The sequence below is a fragment of the Neovison vison genome, chromosome 12, assembly GCF_020171115.1.
Source record: "Neovison vison isolate M4711 chromosome 12, ASM_NN_V1, whole genome shotgun sequence".
NCBI classification, from domain to species: domain Eukaryota; kingdom Metazoa; phylum Chordata; class Mammalia; order Carnivora; family Mustelidae; genus Neogale; species Neogale vison.
This window is the reverse complement of record NC_058102.1, coordinates 61,694-88,159: the sequence shown is the minus strand read 5'-3', so window position 1 is coordinate 88,159 and position 26,466 is coordinate 61,694. Positions and strand designations below refer to the sequence as shown.

At 49.2% G+C, this 26,466-nt stretch overlaps 1 protein-coding gene across 8 annotated transcripts; it reads right to left on the bottom strand.

Moving 5' to 3' along the window:
* Nucleotides 1-1,600: 1,600 nt before the first annotated feature.
* On the bottom strand, nt 1,601-25,936 carry RABL2B (RAB, member of RAS oncogene family like 2B). Of its 8 annotated transcripts, XM_044227186.1 has the most exons (10): nt 25,872-25,934; nt 24,865-25,090; nt 24,250-24,412; nt 8,407-8,436; nt 7,277-7,356; nt 6,511-6,668; nt 3,531-3,642; nt 3,107-3,204; nt 2,691-2,774; nt 1,601-2,505 (listed from the first exon to the last, which is right to left on the bottom strand). In XM_044227186.1, exons 3-10 carry the CDS (start codon nt 24,354-24,356, stop codon nt 2,425-2,427), a joined length of 750 nt encoding a protein of 249 aa, XP_044083121.1. In that variant the 5' UTR covers nt 24,357-24,412; nt 24,865-25,090; nt 25,872-25,934; the 3' UTR covers nt 1,601-2,424. The 8 variants fall into 8 exon arrangements, with proteins under 8 accessions (XP_044083121.1, XP_044083125.1, XP_044083118.1 ...); XM_044227190.1 differs by lacking the exon at nt 24,865-25,090 and having other exon boundaries at nt 24,250-24,485; nt 25,872-25,936; XM_044227183.1 differs by lacking the exon at nt 24,865-25,090.
* Between the last annotated feature and the right edge of the window lie 530 nt (nt 25,937-26,466).

The window sequence follows — 26,466 nt, the reverse complement described above, 5'->3', positions numbered from 1 at the left end:
AGCGAATGCGTAAGCCAACTGTGGGATGTATATAAAATGGGACGTGTTCGGTCCTAAAAAGGAATGAACTGTTTAAAATGTGGATGAATCTTGGAAGCCTGGTGCCAAGTGAAAGAAGCCAGACACACAGGTCACAGTGTAGGGTCCCACTGATGTGGAATATCCAGGACGTACAAACCGAGACAGAAAGCCAATGAGAGTCTGCCAGGATCTGAAGGGGGAGGGTACTGGGGGCGAAGCTGCTTGATGAGCAAGGGTTCTACTTCTGAGTGACGGAAATAAGCTAGAGAGGCGAGAGCTGAACAGAACCGTAACTGTACTAAAGGGACTGCGTCGTCGGCTTTGAAATGGTTAATTTTATGTTATGTCAGTCTCACCTCCATAAAATACTTAAAAAAAGACCCGGGGTGGCGTTCCCTGTATTAGGATGGAGTGAACTCCCAGGAGCAGGTGATCGGGGCATGAGAGTGTGGGTGGCCACAGACGCTCCTGGCGCCCTGCCCAGGCAGTCCTCCCCTGGCTGCTGTGACAATGGAGGGTTCCACCAGCCCTTGTTCCCGGAGAGCTGCCCTTGCTAAGTTGCCGGGGGGGACGCCCCTTGGCCATGGAGGCTAGGCGCCATCACCTCCCCCTCCTCCTCCTCCCACATGTGGCTGACTACCACGCGAAGACCCCCTGGTCCCAAGTGGGACCAACTCCGTGGGGCAGTTTGCCCTCCAGAGCTTCCAGGGGGCAGGGAGACCGCACCCTTGCTGCGTTCTGGCCTCCTGCCCTCTCCTGCTCCCCTCTAAGGGGGAACCTGATGCAAAATGGTTATGTAAAACTAATACTGATGGGAGATTTTTTTGGTATTTGAAGGAAATCTTGATAAAGGCATTATAATACTTACTGGTCATTTACAACACCAAAGTGCTTTTTTTTTTTTTTTTGGTACTTTTTATAAAGATCTTATTTATTTATTTGACAGACAGCGATCACAAGCAGGCAGAGAGAGAGGGGGGAGCAGGCTCCCTGCCGAGCAGAGAGCCCAATGCGGGGCTCGATCCCAGGACCCTGGGACCAAGACTCGAGCCGAAGGCAGAGGCTTTAACCCACCGAGCCACCCAGACGCCCATTTTTTCTGGTGGTTTTTAAAAGCCCACCTCACCAGGATAGCACATTCCTCAAAATCCTGGGTCAAGTAAATATTTTCAGTTGAAATTATAATTATTAGCAATTTAAAGGCAGATAAACTTTGTTCGTATTTCTTCTTCTTCTCAAATACTTGTTCTTTTTCAGACTCTAAAGTCCGGGGCACCTGGGTGGCTCAGTTGGTTGTGTCTGCCTTTGGCTCAGGTCATGATCTCAGCATCCATGCCCTAATCTTGCTCAGAGGGGAGCCTGCTCCTCCCTCCGCCCCATTTATGCTCTCTCTCTGAGAAAATCTTAAAAACCAAAACCGAAACCCACTGCAGTGGTCTCCGTGAGGGCAGAGGTGACCGGGCTCCCCACACAGCAGGTGGAGGCAGGGGCCCTCATTCGTCTAGCTGATGATCGTGGCTCTCCCGGGGCTTTTTGTTCAGTGGAATCCAGACCTACAAGCATGCACATACATGCGATGTTTATGTTAATTCGAACTTTACTATACAAATGAAAACACTGGAAATGATGATGATGACAAACACACGACGGACCCGTGAGTCCTGGAGAGAAGTGGGGGAGGCAGCAGGGTGCCCCTCTCCCCACTCACGGGGCAGTACTCACAACAGTCCTTAAAAAAAGGCGGGAAAGCATCAGCTGCTGCAACAGGGGCTGTAAAGGGAAGTTCTTTGAATCCACACGGGCATGCTTCCCAGTATTGCTAAGGGTTATAGGACTCGTCACCTGTTTCCCTGGGCTTTAAAGGCAAACCTGTCCTGTGACAGGAACAGATGTCCGCTCAAAACCATTTCTGAGAAAAAAGGATGGAGGCCCCCTGAACCTGTAGGCGTGGGAACCGTGGCCGTCAGGGATTAGAAATCATTCCTTTGGAGGAAAGGCAATGAGTAGGCCCCAAGGTCAATTCTGGGAGAGAAAACACCTCAATTTCCTTTTATTGGAGACACACACAAAGCATGTTTCCTGAAGCTCTTCCCAGCCACTGCACAAGCTGGGGAGGCTGAGGATACTGATCTCTAATTCTGCTTCAGGGTCTACTCTGCCTGTCTCGCACCAGCCAAGGGTGCTTGCTGGTACAGACCCCACCCCAGTCCCTGAGCACAGGGGAGAGGACAACTGTGGAAGGGTCAGGAGTCATGGGCCATGGTAGGCGGGGAGGCAAATGGAATGGGTGGGCTCGCAGGAGGTAGAGGGGACGGCCGGCAAGAATTTTTCAATTCCTAGCTGCAGGGGTTCAGAAGGACACCCCCACCAAAGTCCATGAGGAGCGAGGCTTTCGTCTTTGACTCAGGAAGGGGAGGGGCTCTCAGTGTTGCCACGCTGCGCTTGGTCTGGCACTTCCTCCTCCGTCTGCTCCAAATCAAAGTTCTGTGGACAAGGCTGCAGGTGAGGCCTGGCCCTATGTCTTCCCCAGGGGGGTCTGACTCTTCCCGGGGCGCGTGCATGATGAGCGTGCATTGCCCGAAGGGCCGGCAGGAGCCGCTCTACTGAATTTCGTTCTGCAACCCTGTGCAGAGAAGCTTGATCCCGTCTAACACTTCCCCCTGACCTACCTCAAGCTCCTGCAAAACCTCGTCCATGAAGTCCTGGGAGTTGTGTTTGTAAGACACAGCTAATCGAATTGCGTCATTGAAGAGCTGGGGGTAGGTGGCAGCGGCGGGAAGGAAGACATGGCAATGGGTCCCAATGCCCTGTCCCCGTCATATGTCCACACAACACTCCACCCCTAAAGTCAGCAAGTTCACCCCTCGATTCACTTCCCCATCAATGTACTTTTTCTGCCAAGCCCAGGCCCACCATCTTCCCTGCTGTCAGAACCAACCACGACCCGTTCCTATCACCGCTCACTCTGGATCGCCCACTCACGGCCCCTGCAGCAACGCCCGTCCTCTCCACCATCCCTTCTCCTCGCAGCTTCCCCGCTCCCTTAAGTACTTGGCCTTCCCTAACCTCTGCAGCCCACCGTTACCTTCACGACATTGGTACCATCAGCAGCGGAGACAAAGTACAGGGGAAGAGAGAACTTCCTGGCAAAATTGAAGCTCTTTTGGGTCATCTTTACGTCTGCTGTAAAGAGAAGGTAGGACATTGGCCTGTCCGTTAGGGGAAAGGGAGAGGTTGCCGGAGGCCATGCCAGAAAGTGGGACAGGGAGGGGCCGTCAGGGGACATGTCCTAGAAAAAGTTCATTTAACAGGGATCTACATCTTGGGAAAGGAAAGATTGGCTCAGTTGGGATCTTTACTGGATAGAGACTGATGGAGAGCAAACAAGGGCTGTATTTTGGGAAGGAGGACAGATCACTGAGGGTTCACTGCCCCAGGAATGGAGGAGGCAATGTGTGGTGGTGGGTCCCCCATGGAGCATGGACACCCAGATGCAGGGATGGCCCCACCATCAATTTTATTGGCCACCACGATGCATGGGATCTCTGGCCTGAACTCCCGAAGCTCTGTGTACCAAGTGCTCAGGTTCTTGTAGGTTACTTTCCTCTGCACGTCGAACACCTGCAGTGAGCAGAGGACGGAAAAGAGCTCAGGGCCATCAGTGTCTGCACTCCACCACACCTGACACACACAAGCCGCTGAGCGGCCCTGGGCCCACCCTTCCCAGGGAAGCCCCCAGAACCTCCCAATCCAAAAGGTGCCTTTAAAATGTTTCCTCCTTTCTTGTCATCTTGCCATCGGTGTACCTATTATAACTAGGATATATCATTGTACTAATCAATATAGTCTGTTGCAAACTCTAAATCTTTTTTTTTTTTTTTTTTCTTAGTCTGTTACTGGTATTACTTCAACTTTGTCTTGAGATTCCTTATGCGGGGCACCTGGGTGGCTCAGTTGGTTCGGTGTCCGACTCTTGGTTTTGGCTCAGGTTATGGTCTTTGGCTCGTGAGAATGAGCCCCACGTCGGGCTCCATGCTTGGCGGGGGGTCGGCTTGAGATTCTCTTCCTCTTCCTCTGCCCTTCCTCTCTCCACTGCCTGCACATGCGCTTTCTAAAATAACTAAATGAATCTTTTAAAAAAATTCCTTTGTAATAACTTTAAATCCCTCCAAGATTTCCCATAGTTACTATCAGTGTACTTTTAAAAGATTATTATTTTTATTTATTTACTTTTTTTTTTAAATAAGGATTTTATTTTTTTGAGAGTGAGTGAGACAGTGCAAGCAGGGGAAAGAGAGAGGGAAAGAGAAATTCAGGCAGACTCCTTGCTGAGCACAAGCCTGACACGGGGCTCGATCCCATGACCCTGAGATCATGACTTAAGCTGAAATCAACAGTCAGATAACTGAGCCACCCAGGCACCCACTATCGATGTACTTTTAATTTCAAAACTTTTGTTTAATTTCTTGTTCATTTTGTATCTTAAACCCTTTAAAAGTAATTTTTATCTATTCTTGTTATTTGGAGGTGGTTGACATCTTCGTTACTTTGGAAGTGGGGGATGGGCGCTCAGGATGGTGCTGATTCCACAAGCAGCAGCCACGTGCCCATGGGCTGGTCCCCGTTCTTGCAGATCACGTGCCTGATGCTGTGGAGGGTGGCCCGGGCCTTCCGGATGGTGGTCCGCACGCGGGAGGTGGCAGGTTTTCGCCGGCCAGATCTGCGCTCAGGACCACCTTTCCACCTTTGCCTGCAGCCGCTGGCTCACACCCACAGCCTGGAGGCGAATCGGATGCTTGAAGGGAAGGAGCTGCTCAGCCTCCTTCCTTCAGGCTCTGGGTCTGCGTGTTCCGGTGGATTGGGACGCTGGAGCCGTTCTGCGACCACCCACTGCAGGGGCGTGGGGTGCACAGCGCAGTGGTCCCTCTCACTGCATTGGCCGGAGTCGGACGACTATCTTTTCTTATTGTACAGTTTGTAATTGGATTAGCATTTTACAGTGGATAGTTTTTACCTATTTTAAAATAGCAACATGCACAAGCACGGGCAGACTCGCTCTAAGGGCAGGGGAGGCCAGGGTTCCTGACGTGCTCGGAACGACCGCTGCAAGGACGGGGCTCTCAACCCCCTGGCCAGACTCCCGCTTTCAGGCCCACACGGCCCCAGCACAGCAGTGGATCCAGAACAGCCTGGGGACTTGCTGGAATGGCTGCTCTCCCTTCATGGGAGTAAATGCGCCTCACCTAGCACAGGGGCTGCTCTGCATGGCAGGGGGCTTGGGGCAGCAGCTGTCGCAGCTGAGGCAGCAGGAGGTCCGCCCGGGAGGCCCTTCCACGGTACACCCAGGCCCCATATCAACAAATGACCACATTGTCTTGAATCCCTAATAAAGACTTCTTACAAATCACACTCGTAGTGAGTTTTCCGGAATCTGCTTCACACCAGCCTGCCTCCCACGGTCACGTCACCTTTCGTCCAGGTCTGATCTTGTTTTGAGAGCTGAGGAACAGCTGGCGGGGCCCAGGAGCAGCCCCGTCCAGTCTCTGAGTACAGCTCCCGCTGGGACTATCGGATCCCACATGGTCACCGCAAGGCGAGCATTTTCTACCTGCCAGGCCCCATGCAGCAGACAGCTGCACTGAAAGGCATGAAGGAATGCTGGCCGGACAGACAGCCCCAGGCGTCAGAGGAGGGTCTAAATGCAGCCGATGGAGAGGTGTCCAAGGTGGGGGGCGGGGGGGGTTTCCTCCAGAGAGAGAGTGGAGGTAAGCTCAGAGCTCCAAACGCCAGTGCAGAAGTGGGAGACATGGCTGGGCTCCCCCCTCCTGCTTCTCCAGGGTCAGAGGCGTTGACCGTGTGAGCCTCCAGGTGGGACTGCTGGCTTGCACTGCCCCCCCCCGTGCCGTACCCAGTCGCCGTCTCGTTCTGTCCTCTTACAGGTACTAATATCACAATTTGGAAAATGTCAAGAGATTTTGTGTTAAGGGATGAGGGAGCTGGAGAATGGAACCAGGGCACTGTGCAGGGGCCCTACGCACACAGGCTGGCACAGCTCTCCTGCGCTTCCTTAGTTCTCCCTCAGGTCCTCGAATGGCAGTTTTTACCCTGCGGCTATGGGGAGCCCCCATAGGGGGGTTTTAGACAGCACAGAGGAGAGGGGCTCATTTGGGAGCAGGACCAGGTGATGGGGCCGAGGGGACCTTGGAAGCCTGTTGGAATAGTCCTTCCCCACCAGGGAAGGACTTTCCTTGCTCTTAGATGCCAAGCCCGATGCAGAGGCCCTGGAGGTGCTCCACCCCTGGATGGGGGTCCCTCATCCAGCCCCACTTAAAGAGAAGCTCACCCGGGCATGTTCTCACTCTGGAACCTCCCCAGGCTGCCCCCACCCCCTCTCTCCCAGTACCCAGCCTTAGTGAGGTGGGCTCAGCACTGCTGGGTCACCCTGCAAGCTTCACAGAGCCTTTGTCCACTGCCCGGCGGGTCTCATACCATGATGCAGGCGTGCGCCTTGTGGTAGTAGGAGGCGTGCATACTCTGGAACCGCTCCTGGCCTGCCGTGTCCCAAAAGTCTGCAACAGGAACACAACTCTGTCTGGTGCGGCTGGAGGGCAGAGGGACCCGGACATGCTGGGCATCTCTGTGCAGATCTGTGTGTGCAGGGACACGACACGTGGGAGGAACAAAGGCCGCAGAGCTCGCACGTGTGCGTCATCAGAACACAATGCACCTGGGGGTGTCACGGAAGGTCTGTGTACGTGTGTGTGCAAGACAGTGAGTAACAGGGAAACACATGGCCAGGCCAGGAGGAAGGAGCGTGCAGACAGGAAGTCCTGAAAGGGAGAAGGCAGGTTTTCCTCTTCTCCCCCCCCAAGATGCAGAGCCTTTCAAGGTCGAACTATGCTGACTTCCCATGTGTGCTGGCCACCGATGGTAGACACAGCCAGGCAGGATGCGTGGCCTAGCCAAGCAGGAGGCGGTGACGTCACAGAAAGTCAAAACCTTTTGTGGAAGGTAATACTCAGACCACTACTGTTATTTCTTTCCACTGGTTGATTAGAATACCAGGTCAGAGAGCTGGACCGAGGCCTTGTGCACCTCCTCCCCTGTTCCCTGGGCTCCAGGATCCCAGGCTCCTCCCTACCACCCCTGCTCTCTGCTGGGGGTCTCACTTCCTTCCTGCCTCTCTCCCATGGACTTCTCTCCCCTCCCCTCTCCTCTCCCTCGAGAGTCCATGGCCCGGCCTGGTGCTGCTTACCCACAAGGACTGTCTTGCCATCCACTGTGGCTGTGTGCTTGTACAGGGTCAGGGCATACGTGGACAGCTGCTGTGGCTGACTGCATTCAGGTTAAGGAACAGAGATGAACAAAAGGCAGGCAAGGAAGGTGCTTGGGGTGGGGGCACTGGAAGATGAAACTGGCCCTCTCCTTTTCTTTCTGGAGTTCTTCGTATTTCAAACTGAATGAATGTTGCAGACAGAGAAGCAGCTTCAAACATCACGGGCACAAACTCCCTGGGAAGGCGAGGGGCAGGCGACGCTGGGGGGTGTCCTGGCCGTCTACGTACCGGGGACAACACAGAGTGGAATTTTAGAGAAGCCGTCACCAACAGTATCACGTAGGCTGCCCTAGTCCTTTATGGATGGGGCTCCAACAGGCCCGAGAGGACACCCAGACTTAGGCAGCACGTGACTGTTCCAGGAAAAAAGCCTCCAGAAGCCAGACAGCTGACAAGCTGTTTATGAACGGCCTGTGTGTGAAACCCTGACAAAATCCTGGGGAAGGAGACTTCCCGAAGCTGCGAGGGGTGGGGTGGGCGGGTGCGAAGGGGCTCGTGGTAGCGGTGAAGCGAGATCTACTCACACTCCTGGGGACCCAGGGCAGGGAGGAGGGTCACTCCGGGGTTCTTTCCTGCCACGGTTCTCCGTAGATCCACCCGGGAAGCTTTTTAAAACCATCCCGGCTGCCAGGGAGTGTCTCCCTCCAAACCCAGTGCGGACAATCCGCGAGAGGAGGGCGCAGGTCCTGTTTTACAAAGTTCATTCCCACCAGAGAAGTGTGAAATGTCAGCCCAAGTCTGGAGGTCAGAGAGGCTACCAGAGCTCACGAGGAGGCGGAGGTGGAGACTGAATCCAGGCACAAAAGCCGGAGCTACAGCCATCCTACACTCTTCCTGACAGAAAGCAAATGCAAACGTCAGGAAGCTCCAAAGTACACAGCAGCCATCCTGTGCGGGGCCGCGGGCAAGACATGAGCATGGACGGACCCCGGGCACTCACTACCTACCCCCTCCCCAGACCTTGGCAGCTAAGTGGTGCACAGTGAGGCTGAGGGGGCAGGAGGGGGAAGGGTCACAGGGACAAGGGCTCCGGAAACCTTGAAGGATACAATCCATCCATGAGAAACCTCTCCATGAGTCTGTAAGGACAGTGTGCAAGGTGGTCAGGTACACGCTCCAAGCCCCCTCCTCCGTGCCCCAAGGCCTCACCCCATCCAGGCTGACAACGTAGGGCCACCTGTGGCTCCCCTCCCCCATTCACTCCACAGCCACGGAGCTGCCCTTTAGGACAATGCCCAGGAACTGCCCACCTACCCTCTTCCTGGCTCCCCTTAAGGCCCTGGCCCCCTTTAGCTGTAACACCCATCCAGCACCCACAGCTGCTTTGCCTGAGGGCAGGGACTCCACCTTCCAGGGCAGACACAGCCAGACAGGACGCACACTTGTAATGACCACCAACAACTGGTCACTACTAGGAGCTGAAGAAACAGAGACCTGTCTTTGGAGCTTTGCCATGTACCTACACTGGAGAAGTCTGTCTGAACCATAAACTCAATAAATCTAAAAGTGAGTTTTTTTAACCCACGCACCCTGTCCCTGCCCCTGAAGTGTCCAGTTAGTGGCATCACCCCATTCTCCAAGCTCGCCCCTCACAACAGAGCAGCCGACGTCAAACACGTGCGCACGGCCGTGCACGGGAGGCTCCTGGACCACCCGCTTCGCATCCGCGCGGTGCTGACGAACACCCTTGCCCCTGCTGCTTCATGTGAAGCTGATGCCAGGGAGGCTGGCCTTCCACCCGAAAACCATTTCCCTAACATTCTGCAGGTCCTTCAGGGCTTCGCTCAAATGTCACCTGAGCAACGACACCCTCCCTGATGATTTTATTTGTGACAGGCAAGGTCTAGCTCTCCTCGTACTCTATCTCTGCCCTGAGCGTAATCACAACAGAGACAGTCAGTATTTCTCTCAACTGGAATAGGAGGCCCATGAAAGAAGTTTATGAAATTTTAGTTTATTTTTGCACACCCAGTGCCTAGGAAAAAAACATTTGGACTACAGCCACCATGCGAACACCACAGGAGAAACAGTAGCGTGCGTGCAGAGCTTAGACTCCCACTCTTTGAGAACATAATGAGGTGCCTCAACAACATTACCAAGATGCCCTGGGGTCAAAGAAGGCCCAACAGGGAGCTAGAACTTTCCACCCTGCCAGATGGTGATGAGACGCCTGCCCCCACTGCATGGGGCCCGTGGAGACCACAGTGTTGCCTCTGCCCCTTCTGCTGAAGCAATGCCACAGGAAGCCAGACAAAACAGAAGGGGTGAATAAGATCCAGAGTCTCCTAACAGGATATTCAAAATGTCCAAGTGTCAACCAAAAATCATTTACCGTTTACAATCAGGAAGAACTTAAAATGAATGAAAAAAGACAATGAATAGAAGTTTTTTTTTTTTTTTAAAGATTTTATTTATTCATTTGAGAGAGAGAGAGAGAGAGGGAGAGAGAAAGCATGACAGGGAGAGGTCAAAGGGAGAAGCAGACTCCCTGTGGAGCTGGGAGCCCGATGCGGGACTCGATCCCAGGACTCTGGGATCACGACCTGAGCTGAAGGCCGTCGTTTCACCGAGCCCCAGGTGTCCTCAATAGAAGTTTTAAAAGCAGCTGTCACAAGCAAACAAGTACGGGGCACCTGGGTGGCACACTTGGTTAAGTGGCCGACTCTTGGCTTCCGCTCGGGCTGTAATCTCGGGTCGTGACATCAAGCCCCGCACTGGGCTCTGTGCTCAGCGCAAATCTGCTTGGAGTTTCTCTCTCGCTCTCTCTGCGCCCCCTTCCCCCACTGTGAGCACGCATGCTCTCTAATAAATAAATAAATCTTAAAAAAAAAAAAGAACAACTACAATGTGCTTGAAATAAATGAAGATACAAAAAGTTTAAATAATGGGCCAATTCATAAAAGCACAAATAAGCAAAACTAACCTAATAATAAACAGATCATTTGAATAGTCCTAGAACTATAAATCTCTAAGCCCAGATGGTTTTAGGGTAGATTTCTACCAAACACTGTAAGAATTAATATCAATTTTGTACAACCTCTACCAGAGAAGAGGAGGCAGTTTGTTTTATGAAGTCACTTTATCCCGATATCAAAAGATAGTACAGAAAAACAACTCTACAGACCAATATCTTTCATGAATATAGACACACAGCATTAACAAAATATTAGCAAATAGAACTTGGGAATGCATAACAAGAAGATGTACACCATGACCAAATATGATTTATTTCAGGGGTGCAACGTCTTCTCCCGCAGTAACTGGCTAAAGAAGAAAAGTCACAGGGTCATGTCAATTGATGGGGAAAATACATCTGAAAAATATAACGCCCGTTCATGATCAAACAGACAAAGAAAGAAACAGGAACAGAGGGGACTAGTACACTGAAAAGTGTAAAATACTGATGAAAAATACTACAGAAGATCTGAATAAATGGGGAGACATAGCATGTTAATAGACTGGAAAACTCTAACATGATGTCGATTCTCCCACAAGTGATATACAGGGTTAATGCAATGTCCACTAAAATTCCAGCAAGAGGTTATACAGGTATTGTCAAGGTTATGAAAAATTTATGTAGACAGGCAACACAGCTTTAAAAAAGCTAAAACAAACTTGAAAAAGAATAAAGTGGGAAGAATCATTCTCACCAATCTTAAGACTTATTATGGCTCCCTTAGTCCAGACTGTGTGGTGCTGGTGGAGGGACAGACACATAGATGAATGGAACAAAAGAAAGAATCCAGAAATAGCCTCACAGAAGTAGAGCCAACTGGTTTTTAGCAAAGGTGCAAAAGCAATTCAATGGAGGAACAACAGCCTCTTCGACAAGTGATGCCAACTGAGTATCTATAAGGAAAAAACAAACCTTTACCCTAAACCCTCATACCTTAAACAAAAGGTAGTTCAAAACTGATCACAGACTTAAGTATAAAATGTAAAAATGTAAAACTTTTAGAAGAAAACCTAAGAAAAAGATCCTTTGGAGTCAGGGCTTGGTGAAGATCAAAGTCCATGACTTTGGTAACACCAAAAGCATGACCCATAAAACAAACAAGTGGCAAACAGACTTCATGAGAAGTGAAACTTTCTGCTTTATGAGAAAGCCTGTAATAAGACAGCAGGAAGACAAGCCCTAGATGGGAAGTACATGTCTGCAAATAGCAGATTCAACAAAGACCGGTTTCTGGGAAAATAAAGAATTACCAAAACTCTATAGCTAAAAAAGAAAGAAAGAAAGAAAGAAAAAAAACCAATAAGAAAATACGCAGAAGACATGAAGAGACATTTAACCACAGAGGAATGTACACATGACCAATAAGCCCAGAAGAAGGTGTTCCATTCCACGCCACCAAGCACCAGGGAAATAGAAACCAAGACCACACCTGTCACAATGGCTAGGATAAAAAATAGCAACAACACCAAACTTTGGCAAAGGTGCAGGAAAATCACATCTTTCATATACTGTACTGCTACTGGGAAAACAGACATTCTAGAAAACAAATCAGTTTCTTTTTTTCTTTTTTAAAAGATGTTATTTATTTATTTGACAGAGAGAGACAGGAGGGAAAGGGAGAGAGGGAGTGGGAAAGGGAGAAGCAGGCTTTCCGTAGAGCAAGGAGCCTGATGCAGGGGTTGATCCCAGGACCCTGGGATCATGACCTGAGCCGAAGGCAGATGCTTAACGACTGAGCCATCCAGGCGCCCCTGGATTGAGTTTCTTAACAAATGAAACATATACTCACGGTATGATCAACCCAAAAAATTAAAACTCATGTCCATGCAAAAACCCACACACATGTTCACAGCAGTTTCACGTGTAATAGCCAAGACCCAGAATCAACTGAAATGCCACTTAACAGGTGACTGGAACAGTCCTGAAGACCATACTGTGGCCATCTACACTATGGAATGTTACTCAGCAACAAAAAGGAACAAAGTATTGATAGTGCAACAACCTGGATGGGTCTTAAGGGCACTGCTCTGTGGAGCAGAGAAGGTCACAGGTGTGTAACTGTTCTTATACAATGTTGCCAGGAGAACAGGATTATAGAGATGGAGAAAAGATCGGTGGTTACAGGGGTTAGTGATGGAGGGAAGTGAGGTGGGGTGGGTGGGACTAAAATGGGTAGCATGACTGAAGTTTGGTATCTTGATTCCAATGACGGTCCCAGAAATCTGCACATGTGATAGAATGACACAGAATTATGCATGCACTGAACCAACGGCAATGTCCTGGTTTTGATGCTGTTCTACAGCTACCCAAGATACGATCACTGGGGCGGCTGGGGGAAGGGTGCACAAGGTCTCTCTAGACTCTGTCTTTGTAACATCTGTGAATCTAGATTATTTCAAAATGAAAAGTTAAGGAAAAAAAAAAGCAAACAAGACCCACAGAGACAGGGAGAAGATACATGCAATGCCAACAACTGACAAGAATATAAAGAAAAGGGGCGCCTGGGTGGCTCAGTGGGTTAAAGCCTCTGCCTTCGGCTCAGGTCATGATCCCGGGGTCCTGGGATCGAGCCCCACATCGGGCTCTCTGCTCGGCAGGGAGCCTGCTTCCTCCTCTCTCTCTCTCTCTCTGCCTACTTGTGATCTCTGTCTGTCAAATAAATTAAAAAAAAAAAAAAGAATATAAAGAAAATATAAATGGCTGTTCGAGAACACACAAACAACCTGTGTACTAAGAATATGAACAGATGAACAGGTAACAGATCTACGAAAAGATGCTCAATGTTTAAATTTAGTGATTTGATCATTTTAATACAGACTGGCAAAATTCAGAAAGTCACAGGATACAGAATGTTGGGGATTTTGTAGAGCGAGAGAAACTCTTACACTGTGCTGGCAGCAGTGTAAAGGTAACAGAACTGTTTTGGAGAGCCATTTGGGTATCCTACAGTTTGCACTAACCCTAAAGCGAGGCCATTTCCCCCAGGCCAAAGTGTACCCAAGATGGTAGGTGTGAAAATATCCACCTCAGTATTGGGTTTAATATCAAAAAATGATAACACCATAAATGTTCTGTTGTGAACAGACAAATAATTTTAGCACAAACTAGTTAAAACAAATTTACTGAGTGCTTACCACTGGCCAGACACTATGCGGGTGCCATGACACCGGGCAAACCAGACGGAGATCCCTGAGTTCACGGAGCGTACACTGGAGCAGAGGAAGACACACAACAAGGAAGCCCCCAAAACAGATTCAGCCACATGTGTAGTCCCTGCATTTAGAACAAAGGCATCACTGTGATTTGGTGGGGTTGAGAACTGTTTCATCAATGAGTGGTGTCCAAGCAGCTGAATATCTGTCTGGGGAAAAACCAATCTTTAGGCTGTTTAATGCAATGGTGGAGCAGGAAGTACAGGGGGTCAGCCCCCAACTGATCTATCCAGTAAACTGGAAGAGTGGATCAGAATCAACGAATTCTGAACACTGGAACCTGCCTGGACACACAGCACGCAGGAGGGAACTACGTAAAAGAAGAGTGCGGAGCCCAGCCAAAGAGCAACACAGGCCAAGCAGCAGCCCTCAGCCGCTCCTCAGGCCCGCCGCACCGACCTCATGATCTGTGCTCCCAGGGTCAGGCTAGCGTTGCCCTCAAAAAGTCTGGTGGCATATTTTGCACAGTTAGGTCTTGGCTCTCTCAGGCTGCAGGGTTCCCTTGCTGGCATCTGCTGGAGAGTTCAAGGGCCAGGAATACCTTTGCTTTTGTTTCCTTTTTTGGAGCCAGAAACATAAGGAAATCTTGTCAGGTCACTGTGGTTGGACCACAGATAACAGAACATCATCATAGATGTCACAGATAACATCACAGATAACATCAGTGACCACACACAACAAAGAATGCACACTTTGCAAAAATAGTTTGGAAAAGTTATAAATAGATAAACCTAGTCCCAAACAAGGAGAAATCAGCAATCCCTGAGAAGTGGGAGGACCTGATTTCTAAAGTTACCATACTAAAATACTCAGAATCCCTAATTCTCTTCAAAAAAAATGCCAAAGCAAACAAAGAAATGAGAATCTATGGGATATTCTCACAAAAAAAAGAATTGGACAGAAATAATCCCAGAAGAAACACAGACACTGGAATTATCTTTTTTTTTTTTTAAAAAAAGATTTTATTTATTTATCAGAGAGAGAGAGAGAGGGGGAGAGAGCAAGCACAGGCAGAATGGCAGGCAGAGGCAGAGGGAGAAGTAGGCTCCCCGCCGAGCAAGGAGCCCGATGTGGGACTCGATCCCAGGATGCTGGGAAGGCAGCTGCTTAACCAACTGAGCCACCCAGGCGTCCCAACACCGGAATTATCTTAAATGTACTCAAAGAACTAAAGGAATTCACGGATGAAGAATTAAAATAAATCAGGAAATGATATATGAACAAAATGAGAAAATTAATAAAGAGATAGAAATTATGAAAAGGAACCCAACAACACTTCTGGAGCTGCTGGAAAGCACATTAATTATAATGAAGAAACCAAACCAAACCAAACCCTCACTAGAGGGTTTTCAACAACATACTTGAGCAGAAGAAAGAACCAGCAAACTTGAAATAAGGCAATTTTACCTAGTCGGAGAAGCAAGAGAAAAAAAAAAAAAAAGAATGAAAAGGAACAGGGCCTAAGGAAGGTGTGGGACAACATAAAGCTTACTAGTATATACATCATAAAGAAAACAGAGATTTGAAAAAACAATGCCTACTAATTTCCCAAACTTGGGGTATCTGGATGGCTCAGTCAATTGAGCATCCAGTTCTTGATTTCAGCTCAGGTCATGATCTCACGGTTATGAGATGGAGCCCTGCATCAGGCTCTGTGCTCATTGCAGAGTCGGCTGTCCCTCTCCTCCCTGCTCTGCCCATTTCCCAGCCCCCCCACCCCCGCCGCCACAAGCACACAGGCTCTCTCTCTCTCAAATAAATAAATCTTAAAAAAAAAAACCAACAAAACCAACTTCCCAAACTTGAAGTCTGCACACATCATGACTTGAGTACACATACCTAGCAAACAATAAACTCCAAGCAGGATAAAGCCAGAGACCCACACTGAGACACATCACAGGCAAACTGCCGAAACCTAAAGATACAATCCTCAGTAAGACAAACGGCCACTTTCTCCTCAGACACCCCTAAAGTCAGAAGGCAGTGGGATGACATATTTAAAAAGCTGTCAACCAGGATTTCTACATCCAGCAAATGATCCTTCAAGAATGAAGTTAAGACATTCCCGGATAAACATAGTTGACAAGGCTCATTACCAGTGGACCTGCCCTATAAGAAATGCTAAAGTGAGTCTCTTTTAGGTTAAAATGAAAGGATATTAGGTGGTAATTTGAAGCTGAATGGAAAAATAAAGATCTTCAGTAAAGGTAGCTACATAGGTACAAATAAAAGCCAGTACTCTTGTGCTTTTGGTTTGTAATTCCCCTTCCTCCTGCATGACTTAAAAAGCAAACACACAAAGCAGTAATTATAAATCTATGTTCCGAGCACTTAATGTATAAAGACGCAGTCTGTGCCAGACAAGACGGAGGTGTGGGGCAGAGCTCACTGGGCGCGACTGTGCTGTTCCAACAACCCCGTGTTACGCAAACAGGCTGTTGTAAGTCTAAGACTGTAGCTGTAATCTCTAAGATAACCACTAGGAAACAATTAAAGAACTACATAAAACACGAAGAAGAGAACAAAAATAGCACACTTCAAAAAATCAGAAAACAGGGGCGCCTGAGTGGCTCAGTGGGTTAAGCCGCTGCCTTCGGCTCGGGTCAAGATCTCAGGGTCCTTGGATTGAGCCCCACATCGCGCTCTCTGCTCAGTGGGGAGCCTGCTTCCTCCTCTCTCTGTGCCTGCCTCTCTGCCTGTTTGTCATCTCTCTCCATCAAATAAATAAATAAAATCTTAAAAAAAAATCAGAAAACAAATAGGCAGCAGTGAAGTAATGAGGAAAAAAAGACAGAAAAACAAATAGCTAAATGGCAGAAATAAGCCCTCCTTTACTGATAATTCTTGTTGTTTCAAGTGTCAGTGGATAAAACTCTCCCATTACAAGTGAGAGGCGGGCAACATACATCCCAGCACTTGATCCGCGCACGAGCTGCTGGGACTGCTTCCCTGTAGACACAACGTCACAAAAAACCTGAAAATAAGAGAGCGAGATAATCCATGCAAACAGTGTCCAAAAGGAGCTGGAGCAGCTCTGCTTAGTCAGACAAAATAAACTTCCAGTCACAAGTTAGGAGGGAAAGGAGGATAGTACACAGTGATAAAAGTTTCAATCTAGCAAGAATACATAAACACTACAAACATATATGCACCTGAAACAGAGTCCCAGAAGAAAGGAAGTAAACACCGACCCTGCTGAGATTTCCAACCCCACGGTCAGTAACGGGTAGAACCAGAGACAGACCAACAGGGAAGCCAACGACGTGCACAACACTACAGCCAGCGGGACCGACGCTAAGTACAGAGAACACTGCACCCGACGGCAGCAGAGGACACGCTCTACTCAAGTGAACACAGGTGAGACCATAAAGCAAGTCTTAATAAAATTAAAAAAGACTGCAATCATACAAAGTATCTTTTCCAATAAAATGGAGTGACACCAGAAATACATAACAGAAGGAAAACCAGAACATTCGCAACTGCATGTTAATTAAACAACACAATATTAAACAACCAATGGGTTGCAGACGAAATTACAAGGACAATTAGAAGATGCCTTGAGATGGATGAAAATGAAAACACAACAAACCAGAACTTAAGGATGAAACCGAAGATGTGCCAAAAGCAAATACTATAGCTACGAGCAAATACCTTAAACATGAAGAAATATCTCAAATCAACAAGTGATATGTACATCTTAAGGGACTAGACAGAAAAGAGTGAACTAAACACGAGCTTGCTAGAGGGAGGCAGTAATGAAGACTCTAGTGGAGATAAACAAAACGAGGAGAGAAAGACAAGGGAGAACATCAGTGAGATAAAAAATGAGCTCTCGGAAAAGATCAACAAATCAACAAGCCTTGGGCAGGCCGAGGGCAGAGAGAGAAGACACAAACGGTCCAAATCAGAACTGAGACTGGGGACACTCACGCCCACTCTGCAGAAACAAAGCACATTGTCAGCGGGCACCATGAGCAAGGGTGTGCCGACAGACTGGACGATCTAGAGGAAGCGCATACATCTCCGTGAATACACAAGCCACCAAGCGGGTTGAAGACGTAGAAGGAAGTATGAACAGACCCACACCCAATAAGGAGCAATGAATAACCTCCCATGAAGAAAAGCCCAGCACTGGGTTGCTTCCCTGGAGGGTTCTACCAAGCATTTAATGAACTAACGCCAATACTTCTCAAACTTGTCCAAAAAATTGAAGCGGAGGGAACATTTCCTAATTCTTCCCATGAAGCCAACATTACCCCGATTCCAAAGGCAGACAATGCCCTACAAGAAAACTGTATCTCCAAATATAGATGTCAAAATCCTCAACATAATAATAGCAAACCAAATTCATATTAAGAGGCCTATACACCATGACCAAGGGAGACTTCTCCTGGAATTTAAGGGTGGTTCAATTTAAGAAAACTAATCAAGTGTATTATATGAATAGACCGAAAGGAAAACCCTACATATTTATCTCAATAAATGCACGAAAAGCATTTGACAAAACCCATACCATCCCATGACAAAAACACTCGATGAACTAGCAACAGAAGGTAATTTCCTCAAAAGGATAAAGGCCATGTATGGAAAGACACAATCAACCTCATACTCAGTAGTGAAAGAATGACAGCCCAGCCCTCAGGTGCCTGACAAGCAGGGCAATCCTGCTCACCCCGAGTCTGGATGTTCCGATAAGAACCTGAGCCTAGGATGCCCACCCCAAGCTCCCATGTCGCTTTTCCCTGGCACGTTTTAAAATAACCACTTAGGGGGCGTGCCTGGTTGGCTCAGTCAGTAGAGCATGTGACTCTCACTCTCAGGGGCACGAGTTCAAGCCCTAGGGCTGGGCATGAAGCCTACTTAAAGAAATAAGTAAATTAAATTAAAAAAATAAAATAAATAACCACTTAGATTTGAGCGTGCAAACAGTGTGACCCGGAATGGAGGACGGCTCTTCCCTCGGCTTGTTTCACTCCCACTTCTGGGACTTGTATGTGATAGATCTTGGGACTTGACTTCCTTTGTGTGGGTATACGGAGAGTGCCCTCAGTCAAAACCACCCCAGGGTTTTCACTTCCCCAGAGTGGGTGCTCAGACGCTGTGGGGACTACCTGCTGACCCTTATGTCCCTCATTCATCAGGGACTTGTGTGATCTTAACTCAGTGCGTCAGCTAGAAGAAGCCCTCAACGTAAGCACCTGGGCAAGAAAAGCAAACAGAAGGCATCCAGATTGGAAAGATGGAAGTAAAACTATTTCTTTTCAAAGATAACATAATTTTAGACACAGAAGATGAGAGAATCCACAGAAAAGTACCAGAGGTAATAAATTCAGCAAAGTTGCAAGATATAAAATCCACACACAAAACTGAACTGTACATCTATGCACTGGCAATGAGCAACATGAAAAGGGAATCTAACCAGGATGACATAACACTTGTACAGTATAACTAAGACACTGAACAAGACTTAAATAAGTGGGAAGACACTGTTCATGGGTTTAAAGGCTTACTGTTGTGAGGTAGATAACTCGACCCAAAGCAATGCACAGATTCCATGCAATCCCTATCTGAATCCCAATGACATTTTTGCAGAAATAAAAGAACACATCTCAAAATTCGTATGGAACTTCAAGGGATCCTAAGTACCCAAAATTATTTTGTGAAAGATTAACAAACTTGAGGAACTCACGTTTCCCTGAGGTCTAGACTTCATTCAAAGCTATAATAATCAAAACAGTATGGTATTGGCATAAATATGGACATACAGACCACAGCTCAGAAAGAAACCCTCACACATATGGTCAATTAATTTCTGACAAGGGTGTCGAAGACCACTCAGTGGGAAGAAATGATGCTGGGAAAACTGGATATTCCCCTGCTGACGAATGAAGGTGGGCCCCTTCCCTCATACCAATATACAAAAGTTAACACGAAATGGATCAAAGACCTAAACTTAAGAGTTAAAACTAGAAAACTTTTAGAAGAAAATATAGGATCAAATCTTCATGATTCTCCCATAAGAACAGATACATAGACCAATGGAACAGAGTAGAGAGCCCAGAAATAAGCCTACACGTATATGGCCAAATATTTGACTATGGAACCAAGAACACACAATGGAAAAAGGATGGTCTCTTCAATAAATGGTGCTAAGAAAACTAGAAATCCACATATAAAAGACTGAAATTGGATCTCTGTCTTATACCATTCACCAAAGATTAACTCAAAATGAGTTGAGCACCGGGTGGTGCAAAAATAATGAATACTGTTATGCTGAAAATAATAAAAAATAAATTAAAAAAATGAGTTAAAGACTTTTCCCTTTTCTTTTCCTTTTTTTAAGGTTTTATTTATTTCTTTGACAGAGTGAGACACGGCGAGGGAGGGAGCACAGGCAGGGGGTGTGGGAGAGAGAGAAGCAGGCCTCTGGCTGAGCAGGGAGCCCGATGTGGGATTTAACCCAGGACCGTGGGATCACGACCTGAGCCAAAGGCAGACGCTCAATGACTGAGCACCCAGGTGCCCCAAGGCTTTTTTCAAACTGTGAAATGATAACCACGATAAGCCTAGTTAACATCCATCAGCACACATAGCTACAGAATTTCTTCTTGTGATGAGAGCTTCCAGATTGCAGTACAGTGTTACCGACATCACATCCCTAGGACTTATTTATTTTAAACTGGAAGCTTGTGCCTTGTGACCTCCTTCCCTAAACCCTACCCACCACCTCTGGCAGCCACCAATCTGTTGTATCTATGAGCTTGCATCTTTTGTTTTTTTAATAAGATTCCACATATACGTGAGACCCTACAGTACTCGCCGTTCTCTGACTATTTCACTAGAGCTATGCCCTCAAGACCCAGCCATGTTGGTGCAAGATTTGCTTCTTGCTAAAGGGCTGAGTACTATTCCATGGCACAGAGCAATAGGAGGTGTTGGTCACAGGGTACACTTGTAGTTATAAGACAGGCAAGTTCTGCTGATTCTGTGCCCAGCGTGGTGACCACAATGAACAATACTGCGTCAAGTACTTGCAAGCTGCTAAGAGAGTAACTCTTCAGGGCTTTTATCACACACCGAAACAAGATCCCTCTGTGAGGCAATGGATGTGCCAGCAAACCTCACTGTGGCGATCACTTCGCAATACACATGTATGTGAAACCATCATGTCGTACCCCACCGCAATCTTAGATATTATATCTCAAACATTTTCTTTAACTAATTTTTTAACAGTTCAATTTATTAAAATTAAGTGTTTCTGTTCATCAAAATACACCAGTAAGAATAAAACTGCAGACTGAAAGAAGGTTCAGAATGTCTGAAGATATTCCCACAAGTCAATAATAAAAAGACAAACAGTCCAACAGAAATGAGCACCTGTCTTTAAAGAGACATTTCACAAAGGAGGATTTCCAGTGACCAACAAGCACCAGTAAGTGAGAAGGTGCTCCTCAGAATTAGTCATCATCTTAGAAAGTCTTAAATATGATCTCTGAAAAATCAGCCTTGATAAATGTGCTGTCAAAATGTCTCCTTACCACTTTTTTCCCTGCTTGATCTATTGATGATTGAGAGGAACATCTATTCTGAACTCGGTCAGTCATCCAGTTAAAAAATTATTCAGATTTGGTCACTCCTCTGCTTAAACCATCCCCAATTTTTCCATTTCTTTCCATTCAAAGCCTCCTCAGATCCCAAGCCCCACCCCGACTCCTCTCCCATTGACTTCCTGCTGCTCCCTCTGTTCCGGCTACTAGCCAGTCCCTCTAGTGAAACGCTCCTCCCCACACACGGTTTGTTCCCTTGCCTTCTCCACACCTTGGCTCAGATGTCACCTCCATAAACGGGCCTGCCCTAACCAATGTCCTGAGGTGACCACTGCACTTTCCCCACATATTAAGGGCTACTCTCTCTCTGTCTATAAATTGAATACATTATAGCCATGATTTTGTATTTCTAAGATTTAAAACTGTAGCTTCCCTTGCAGAAGGATGGTAGGTTCTGTTTACAACCGAACAGAAACAGCATCCGTATTATAAAGAAAATGCACCAGCGTCTTATACAGAAGCAGGAAACCCTCCCAGGGCGATCATGGCCGCCAGAGGCGCAGGGGCCCAGAGACAGAGCCGAGGTTAGACCTGCCTGAGACAGCACGGGCTCGCGGTGCGGAGGACGGCAGAGCTTCAGACTTGGCTCATCACAGCGGGCAGCGAACAAGTGACTGTCCCGACGCTCCTGGCCCAGAAGCTTGTGAAGTATCACAGGGGCCAGAGCCCTCTCGGGAGGCCCCTTCCACCAGGCATCCAGCCCGCTCCCTCCTGGCCTCGGGGGAACAAGGCAGGTGACAGGGGTCAGGCTGTGCAGATGTGCTCACTCATCTCCCCTGTTTGACTCCAGTCTGTGCTCACACTCCGCGGCCCTAGAGGGTGCGCATCTCCGCCCGCTTTGCATAATGGTGGACGGTGCTCAAGGGGGAGGATGACATCCTATCACCCGAAAAAGGCAATGTATCTGGAGCTAACCATTCTGTTTTTGAACAAAGACTTCTATTTATTTATTTTCTTCATCAGGTCAAACTAGTGGCAGATGTGAAGATAAAACTAAGACCCACTGAAGACCTACCATGCGTCCACCCTTGGGCTAGTCACTTAGAAAGCACTGCGAGGAACGCCTTGCTATTATTCTTCTCCCCCCAACAAATGGAGGCGAGAAGCTTCAGTGGTTGAGTCAGGGGCAAACCATGTCTGCAGCTAACCTCTCTTAAAGAGTGGATAAGGAAAGGCCACATTTGTTATTAGACGGAGGGAGCATCTGGCTCCAAAGAAATCCTAAAGAAAGGTAAAGCCCAAGGGGTGCCTGGGGGGCTCAGTCGGTTTAGCATCTGCCTTCAGCTCAGGTCATGATCCCAGGACCCTGGGATCAAGTCCTGCATGGGGCTCTCTGCTCAGCAGGGAGCCTGCTTCTCCCTCTGCCTCTCCCCTGCTTGTGCTTTCTTTCTCTCAAATAAATAAATAAATAATCCTAAAAAAAACCCCACATATGCACAAAAGAAAGGCAAGGCCCAAAATAGCCTAAGCACCCCTGTCCCCAAGGGGAAGATGACTCCTTGAGCTACAGAAGGAGAAGCTAAGTGGGAGCATGGGTTCCTCTCAGGACTGGTCAGCAATGCCCTGAGGGTACAGAAGACATGAAGAAAACGTTTGGAGGACAGTTAGGGTCTCCAAGTGACATGGTTGTAAGTGCGCACACAGAGACGGGCCCTTCCTGATCACCGAGAGCACGGTCTGACCCTGGTAGTACTCAGCATTTGTAGAGTTAACGCCCCTTAAAGTGGACCCAGGCTAGACGATCAGATCATGAGCTGGCCAGGTCAGAGCTTGTTAGGGGAGAACATCTTGCGGTAGTAGCCGACTCAGGAAGGAGGTATGTGCAGGCGTGAAGGCAGAGAGGGAGCTAGGTCAACAAGTCCACAGAGGCTGAGGGGCCAGAAACACAGATGCAAAGAAGTGGAATCAAGAGGCATGAACGTGCCGCGTGAGAAAGGAGAGCCCCTCAGAGAAGCCGGGTGCGTCTGCCCTGCAGGCCCGATGGTCTTCCAGACGCTGAGGCTGTAGAGGCCGATGTTCCGATCTCTTGGAAGTCCTGCTGACCTCCTGGACTCCTACTTTTTGTTGTCCTAAGCGAGGCTTGTAAGAAACCAGCATTGAACCTGGAGCTGAGCAGTGCTAAGGAAGCAGGCAGGCCACCTTCGGCCTCACACTGAGCTCTGCTCTCCGAAGCCCTCGCCCTCTTCATCTTCCTGCCACTTCTGCTCCCTGTTTGCTGGGAAACACTACACTTGGCTGGCACATAGCGGGTGTTCCTTACTGTGCAATCTCCCCAAACTACAACACTCACCCTCATTTTCATTGTACACACACATTGCTGAGGATGGTCAAAGCGACAGTGGAACCCTACTATGTGGACACAGGGTGGGGCGGAGAGTGTGTGAACCCACGAAGACGGCCTCAGACCCTGCAAAGCCCCTGGAGCCAACAATGAAGCTTGGAGACAAGGCACATCTGGAGCACCAGGAGACAGGACTCAAGATGTCTGTTCTACTCTCCTGAGGTGAAGGCAGAAAGGGACACGTAGGATCTGCCAGCACTGCAGAGCCCCCTTCAACCCTCCAGGTGTGGAGTCCCAAACTGCGCACATGGGCAGTGGGGTCTCCAGGCTGACCAGTCGGTCCTCATTTCCTTCCACTCTGCTTCCTCTTGGGGAGCTCCTCCAAGAAGGCATCTGCGCCACCTCTAATCAATATGTCACCGGTCTTCCTTCCCCCTTGCAGACTCTCTGCCCACACAGAACATACAGGGTCCCTCAGCTCTCACCGCCTCACCCTGCACTGCTACAGTAGTCTCCTGGGTGACCCGTCCCATGTCTGCTGCCAAGACTCCTGGAGAGAGCTCTATTTACGCAGTCCTTATGACTTGCTCCCCCTTCCCCAACACACACAGCTGCTATGATCCCCCTTGTTCCCCGCCACACACCTAGGTTCCAGCCAAGACTACTCCCTTATCAATCCTGTAGAAGTCATGCTCCTCTGTGCCAGCCCGACCTGCTGTGGGCCGGGTCCTTCTTCCCTCACCTCCCAACATACTAGGATTTGCCCACAACACTGTCCCTTAGGCCAGGCCGACCTGCTGTGGGCCTGGTCCTTCTTCCCTCATCTCCCAACATACTTGGACTTGCCCACAGCGCTGTCCCCTAGGCAGATGATCTTCACGTTGTCATCAGCATCATATTTGTCTTGGTTGAGCTCACAGGGTTTGGCCTTGTCGCTGGCCATTGGCTCCTGGCTGTCCAGCCCCGGGGAGGTGTGTGGGTGTGGGGGCTTGTCGTTGTCTGGGAAGATCAAGAGGAGACTACTGTTAAAGAGATGAGAAGTTTCCTCAACCAAATCTACATGTTCTTCTTCCTGGACAGGAGAGAGAAGCTGATGAGATAAAGGACCAAGGACACACATCCACCCTTCTCTATTCACTACCAACCTGGGTGCCACTTGCTGAACTGTGGAGGTGTACTCTTGTCCCCCTCCAAATCCTCTGTGTCATGTCTGTACTGAAGCTCTCTGGTCAGGGCCACACCTCCCACTCCCACCTGGAAAGACTACTTCACAAGTTGCACATGGGCAACCTTTCTCACCAGTAAAACTGGACCAATCCCCCCCCCCCAAAAAACCCCTACAAAACCCAGTCACTGTGAGACAGAGACAGTGCTCTGTAGGCCTAAGCTCTTATTACTGAATGACAGACTACAGAGCCAGAAACATCGAATGTGTATTCCTGATCACGTACCTCAAGCCTCACCTCCCCTTCATTCTTCACCCTGCTGCAATCAGTAGCTGCCTCTTTCTCTCTCACTGTGGGCGTTCTCCAGACCCTCTTTTCTAGGGTTACTTCAGTCTCTGCTAGTTTCAAGTATCTCCTAACTATGGATGGCGCCAGACCTGTACCTCCACTGCGACTGCTTCCCTCGGCAGCAGACTCAGGCAGCTGCCCACCAGACTTGGACTAGTACGTTCTGCCACACAGGGACAAATAACATGTAAAAAACCAAATACTTAATTCTTGCCCTTCAGTCCTTACGTTCCTCGTCTGTCCAAGACATCACCCAATGCCAACACCTCGGTGTGACATCACCTCTAGCTCTGTTCTTCTCTCCTCACTGCCAAAGACAACTTTTCACACTGTACTAAGAGTGTGCAATACACAGATCCTGAGCCAGTGAGGCACACAGAAATGATGCCTTCAGGCTCCCACTGAGCAAGCACCATTCGCAGACCTAGTGCTGGGTTCGGAGGAAAGGACACGACCCTAACCCTAACCCTAACCCTAACCCTACTGCAGCAAGAGCTAGGACCGCGTGTGCACACCGTCGGGGTGGGAGATGCCAGCAGGACCCTGGCTGTACCACCGCTCAGGCAGGGACCGAGCCCGGTTTACCCAGGTGCCCTCACCTGGGAAATGACATGCTTGGTGAGCATAGCGAGGGGCTGTCCCTTCCACGACCCCCCAGAGCAGAGTGACCTGTTCCAAAGCCAAACCCAGACCTGTAACTCCAGGCTGTCTCTGTCCTCGCCAAGCCCCCCGCCCCCCGCCCCCGCTGCGGGAACCCATTGACCCGTCCTTCTCCCGCCCAGGGCCCAAGGACGGCGGATCCCAAGGCTGGGCCGCCGCCTGCGGGAAACGAGGTAGGACCCCGGACTCCCCAGGTGGCCAGCCGTTCCCCAGGGGGCGCCCTTCTCCCGACCCCGCCCCACCACCCCAGCCCCGCTCCGCCCAGACCGCGCCTCGGACCCCACCCGCCAGCCGGGGTTCCCACTGCGCGGCTCGCCGCTTCCGCCTCGCTCCGCGTCCTCGCAGCTGCTACGCAACCGCGCGAGGACCCGAGGCAGGGCTGCCCGGCCCGAGGCCTGAAGGACCCCTCCGCGGCGCGGGCTGGCTAGCGCGGTGCCGGGACGGAGCGCGGCAAGTGCGCGCGCAAGCGCCGGCCGGTCCGGCTAGCGGGGAGTGGGTGGCAGGCCTCCCCCTACACTGCCGCGCGAAGGGGGCGCGCGCCCATGCGGCGGGGTCGTGTATTCCTTGTTGGCGTGGAAATCAGTGGCAAACAAAGTTGTGTGTGGCTTTTTAGTTTCTTTACCAAAATATTTAGAAATCCTGTACTGTCCTCAATTATCAGTGGCTTTACGAAGCAGACCGAAAAGTAAACCTGAGGGGCGCCCGGGGGTTAGGGGTTAGGGGTTAGGGGTTAGGGTACGGGTTAGGGTTAGGGTACGGGTACGGGTTAGGGTACGGGTTAGGGTTAGGGTACGGGTACGGGTTAGGGTACGGGTTAGGGTGCGGGTTAGGGTTAGGGTACGGGTTAGGGTTAGGGTACGGGTTAGGTTTAGAGGGTTA

Coding starts and splice junctions, on each gene's coding strand:
- RABL2B (XM_044227182.1), bottom strand. CDS start 24,533: ATGTGTGTCCTTGGTCCTTTATCTCATCAGCTTCTCTCTCCTGTCCAG. Junction 8,437..24,249: donor AGCGCTGTGGGCAAGTCCAA/GTATGTTGGGAG, acceptor CTGTCCTTACAG/ACTCATGGAGAGGTTTCTCA. Junction 3,205..3,530: donor GGTGGCCAATAAAATTGATG/GTGGGGCCATCC, acceptor TTCTCTTTACAG/CAGACGTAAAGATGACCCAA.